Source organism: Aplysia californica, unplaced genomic scaffold (assembly GCF_000002075.1).
Source record: "Aplysia californica isolate F4 #8 unplaced genomic scaffold, AplCal3.0 scaffold00557, whole genome shotgun sequence".
Classification (NCBI taxonomy): domain Eukaryota; kingdom Metazoa; phylum Mollusca; class Gastropoda; order Aplysiida; family Aplysiidae; genus Aplysia; species Aplysia californica.
In genome coordinates, this window is record NW_004797827.1 from 420,314 (window position 1) to 425,900 (window position 5,587).

The 5,587-nt window shown below is 43.1% G+C and overlaps 2 protein-coding genes across 2 annotated transcripts in view; both read right to left on the reverse strand.

Moving 5' to 3' along the window:
* Positions 1–1,555: 1,555 nt before the first annotated feature.
* Positions 1,556–5,278, reverse strand: LOC118478424. The gene is made up of 2 exons (XM_035972010.1): positions 5,116–5,278; positions 1,556–3,500 (listed from the first exon to the last, which is right to left on the reverse strand). Exons 1-2 carry the CDS (start codon positions 5,268–5,270, stop codon positions 1,754–1,756), a joined length of 1,902 nt encoding a protein of 633 aa, XP_035827903.1. The 5' UTR covers positions 5,271–5,278; the 3' UTR covers positions 1,556–1,753.
* Positions 5,279–5,543: 265 nt separating this feature from the next.
* LOC101855745 overlaps positions 5,544–5,587 on the reverse strand; it is a 5,892-nt gene continuing 5,848 nt past the window's right edge. Inside the window, exon 4 of the mRNA XM_035972008.1 lies at positions 5,544–5,568. Within this exon, the coding sequence (XP_035827901.1) occupies positions 5,544–5,568 (25 nt within the window). The remainder of the gene's footprint in view (positions 5,569–5,587) is intronic.

The window sequence follows — 5,587 nt, forward strand, 5'->3', positions numbered from 1 at the left end:
GCTGAAGAAAATAGGGAGCATTAGAAAATATCTATCTGTTGGTGTCACCAAAACTTTAATAACATCACTTATATTGTCAAGGATTGATTATTGCAATTCCTTACTGGCTGGTGTACCTGATGAACAGTTACAACAACTACAAAGAGTACAGAATATTGCTACCAAAATAATTACTAAAAAACTAAAGCATGATCATGTGACTCCTATTTTAAAAGCATTACACTGGCTCCCAGTGAAAGAGCGTATCATATATAAAATCTGTTTAACTTGCTACAAGTGCTTAAATGATTTATCACCGGACTATCTAAAACAGCTTTTAACACCCTATGTGCCTCCTAGAACGCGCAGATCATCAAGTGACAAAACAACCCTTGTTAAGCCTAAAATAAATTACAAATCATATGGCCAACGCTCTTTTTCATATTTTGCCCCACTTGTTTGGAATAGGCTTCCAAAAACCATCAGAGAAGAAGAAACTAAAATCATTTCTATTTTCATCATATTTCGATTAGACAGAATGCATCCAAGCTGTAGATCGTTGTGAGTTTGTATGTGCGTATGTGCATATGTACGTATGTGTGTATGTGAGTATGTATGTGTGTGTGGTGCGTGCGTGAGTGAATATGTGTTTGCATGAGTATGTAACACTATGTACCATTAAAATTGATTTGTAAATCCATAATATGTATCATGTTAAGCGCATAGAGCATTGCATAAGTGGATAAGCGCTATATAAATGCAATCCATTATTATTATTCATTTAATATATAACAGTAAATAGACAGTCTTCATAACTAGCTTCCTGTCAACACAAATAGCCATATATATATATATATATATATATATATATATATATATATATATATATATATATATATATATATATATATATATATAATAGATAATACTTGTGACTCATAACTTATGAATTCAACTGGTAACATGACATGGGTAACGATGTATTGTGCCTGCTCTGACGGTCGCATGTCCAAGACAATCACATAATAGGCTACAGACGACCATTTTCTTCCTGGCGGTTTTCTATATTACTATACTGGCACTGTCCAAAACGTCCACTGTCTATGACAATCATTTTTCCACTGATGATAGGTGGCCGTCTTGGACAATTTCCTTTGCACAATTTTGTGATATTATGTACTGGTACTAGCTGGGTCCCTTTTCCATGAAAGGAATGATCGGTGCACTAACATCAACTGAAAGTCATTGGCCTACTATATTTATACTGTACTGGAATGGTGCGATACATCTTGAGAGATGCAAAAAAATTACACAAGATCTAGATCTAGAATCTATACTCTGTGGTTGTACTCTCCAGAATTTCAAAAGTGTGGAAACAGTGCGCACGGCTAGTGAACGGAAACTTCACTGTCGTCTTAGAAGACGGACTTTCCTAAGATTAGATCTAAACGAAACTAATGAAAAACTGAAAATTAATATACAGCGACTTCAGGCTCCTCGTAAAACTGTGCACCTTTTAAATTATACTGAACCACCATTAATTTTGTCAAATTCGAAAGTTAAGTGGTTCGGCAGTTTTAGGCGGCCAAAGTGACGAACTTTCACAAATATAATATGTATAGATTATACTGACACTGTCCAAAACGCCCACTGTCTATGACAACCACTTTTCCCCTTGATGATAGCTAGGTAGCCGTCTAGGACAGTTTCGTTCGTATAATATTATTATGTATTCACAGTCTGATGTGTAGTGAGTTGTGGAGTAGTCAACTGGCTAGATGTAGGAGCGAAGTAACAGCTGGGTGAGGTGGAGACTACACAGGGGTGCCAGATTTGTCAGGTTGGAAAACTTGACTGGGTGTAGAAGATAGATGTCTGGAGAGTAATGTATCCACGGATTCAAGCGGTTTTGAAGCCATAGGTTCGTAGACGGAAGGATGATTATGTTTTCCCTGGACTGCATGCCCTGTAAAGTCATCGGAACGGCCAGCTCCAGCATGATGTTGTGCGCGGCGAAGTGTTTGAGGTAGAACGTCACTCGTGACGACAGGTGGCGGGGTATGAAGTACACATCGCTCAGCCCGTGAAGACAGCCGTTGTTCGGGCCTGTGTTGGTCTGCAGCTGAGAAAAGAACGCGCGTATATCAGGCTCGCCTGTAGCAGTAGCAGCAGTCTCGGATTTACTTCTGAGTGACGCCATCGCGTTCGTTAACTCTGTCTTACCCCCAGGGCGGTCCCACCAATACCAGTTCGTTCCGGTTTGACAACTGAAAATCGAGGGTTTAGTCATCCACAGTTTTTGTTTGTCTAAGTCTCGGAACTTCCAAGTGTTGAGTATGACGTCATCTCCGACTGCTAGATATCCCGTGACATTGTACGCCATCTGGATAGCGTTGATCGTGCAGCGATAACCTCGATGACCGTAAACGATCGGCGCTTCTATGAAGGACAGCTCTCGGCCGATATCTTTCGTGTCTCGGGCGAACTTTTCAGCCTGAACGCCGCAGTAGACAATGTTGGGGAAGAGGTTCCGATGCATGATCTCGATGTAGCGGACGTTTTCGTAAAACGGCCAGTTGAAGGTCACGATGAGAAGCACGTCGTGGAACGCGCTGGTTTTGTGCGAGTTGATGAGGTCAGTTCTCGTGGTGAATGCCGGGATCGCTGTGCATAGCGCGGCCACTTGAGATAGGTGCCGGCTCACTCTTCCTTCTCGGTCCTGTTGCCTCTCCGGTGAGGTGAGTACGGAAGGAGGTTCCTGCTCAACCGCCACGAAATAGACGTAGCTCCCACGTCTGGTTGTCACGGCCCACTTCAGATCTAGTTCTGACGGTTGGTTCTCCTCGGCTGCCTGGGTGTTATGACGTGGTATCGCACGGCTCATTTTCTTCACGATCTTCTGCTCCACTGGCGACAGTTGAGAAAACGCGCTGGTCACGTTAACTCGCGAGGGCTCGGGGTAGCCAGATTTTATCAAATCCTCCAGCCACAAACGAGTTATCTCCACATCTTCTTCGGCCCAGAAAGAATCTTTGGCCATGTCGGAGCTAAGTTTGTGCACACACTGGAAGAAACTCAGCTCGTGCGGGCACTTCCAGGAAGTTAGGAAATCCAGAAGGCGATCGGTGTCGAAGTACATGTCCTTTTCGTCTTCGGCGTCGGCCATGTACGAGTGAGAGTTCCTGGTCTGGTAGGCGTTCGGCGGGAAAAATCCGAGGTGACCGCCGATCTCCCAAAGCAGACGCTGCGCCCAGTAGCCTCGCCAGATGTCGCACATCCTGAATGTGGTGGTGGTGGGCAGAAGGAGCGCCCACATGGCGCTGTAGTGGAAGAGCGTGTTTTGAGAGTTGAACGGACTGAACACACCCTCTGGGAGGAAGACGGGTGGAGCTTTGGGGTCAAAGTGCACGTCCAGCGGGGTTGTCGTTCTTTTGCGGGTCAGTCGGAAGATGGCGTCCATGTCTGGGTCCCCATTGACCACGCCCTGCTGAATGAGAGGCGTGTCCCAGTCGTCGCTAAGCCTGGAAAAAAATCCGGTCAATACATGTAGATCTATCTCTTTAATTGTCTCTCTGTATAAATTGTTTTCACTTTCATGTCCCAGATTTTGTTGTTACGAGTAAGATTTCAGTCCCTTCCAAATTCAAAACATATTTCAGTTACTTGATGTCAAGCAAAAAGGATACGATAACCATATTGCGAAAAAAAAAAACCCTCGATAACAACAATAAAAAACTAGAAACACCTACTCCCCCCAACCCCCGCCCAGAGAAACAGCAGCGACAAAAACAAAACAAAACGAAATCGTCCCTAAAAACCCCACTCAATCTGAGCACCAACAACAACCAGAGAAAGCATTCGATTAACTGCTGGAAAAAAAAAAATCAATCTCCGACAATGCATTACCACCGCACATAGAGCTCTCAACTCACAATACTCCTAAATAGCATTATAACGCCACCACCACTACCACCGACACAACAATCTAATTATGTGTCTCGACGCGGTGGAATCAGGCGCTCATCAATTTTTGGACGTGTGGAGTCATTGGTATCATTTTAAAGGTTGTTCATTTGTCTTGCTTTTCGGGAAAAATACTCATATATAATAAATAGAAGTCGAGATGTTTGCGATTGAAGGAGGTAGGGGTCGTCTGGTTTCAGAGGTATTAAAAGCGAGCGAATGGCCGCCAAAGTTAAACGACTTCCAAAGCTTGAAAATCCTCAGAAAATGCAAATTCGCATTTTGTGCCTTAAATCAATATTTAAAAAAAAGTAAAATCCTCACAGAAATGTGTTTTTAAATGGACCTTAAAGGTGTTGGGTGAAAAAAACAAAAATTCGATAAAAATTGTCAAACAAACAACAACAAAAAAGCTTGTTTCATCGGTTTCATTATTTTGACGATCGCCTGATTTCACCACGACGCCTCACATATAATATCTGTCCCCGTGGTTTTATGAACCCCGCATAATTCCTGCAAAATTTGATCATTTTTTTGGCATAATTTATGATTATTTTCCTCTTTATCATTCTTTGTTAGAATTAACACAATCGCATAATTTCACATTTTTGAGCTCAGTTAGCATAATTTCAGAATATTTTTCTTGCATAAAACGACGGGGACAGCTCACATATTATGGTCACCTGTAGACAGCCTCCTGTGGGCTCCCGACGGTAGCCACCGGTATGCCCGAGGCCACAGAGTCAATTTTCTTTTGAATGAGGAATATTGCGTTCAAATTTGAAGACTAAAGCTTCAGTGTGGAGGAAAATATTTACGAAAAAAATTGTAAAGTTTTAGTTGGATCACCCTGTATATGATTAACTGAAAAAAAGTCAATCTCCGACAATGTCTTACTCCAGACAGAGCGGCGCTCAACTCAGAATAATCATAAATATTCCTATAATAATACATGTAACTCAGCTCGGGGGAACGAACCTGGAGAAGAGTCACGGAAATGGATGTACAGAAAAGTGGGAAGACGTGGAATGACATCAAGGGACTAGCCCAGGATAGGGAAAGGTGGAGAGTGTTCGTGGCCTATAACCTGATCCAGGGTGAGAAAGGCAATGATGATGATGAATACATGTAACACCACCACCACCAACACCACCACAACAAGATCATAGTCACCTGTAGACAGCCTCCTGTGGGCTCCCGACGGCCGCTAAGGGGAATCCCCGAGGCCACAGAGTGGACTGTCCGAAGTGTTTGTACGGGTTGAACAGACTGAGGCCGGCGTAGGTCAGTCCACTGGATGTTTGGTTCAGGTAGAAACTCTGCAGCATGTCCACAGGCCTGTGGATGTGTGTGTGTGTGTGTGTGTGTGTGTGTGTGTGTGTGTGTGTGTGTGTGTGGGGGGGGGGGGGAGGGTGTTGAGAGCACACGAGTAAAGTTGTTTTTAGTCTATTTTTAGTATAAGAGAGTAAGCGTTTTACGGCACTTGCAACACAAATAGTAATCTCTATATATTATATTTGTGAAAGTTTGTCACTTCAGTCGCCCAAAACTTCCCAACCACTAAACTTTCGAATTTGAAAAAAATTAATGGTGGTTCAGAATCATATAAAGGGTGCCTTGAGGAGCCTGAAGACACTGTAGTTTA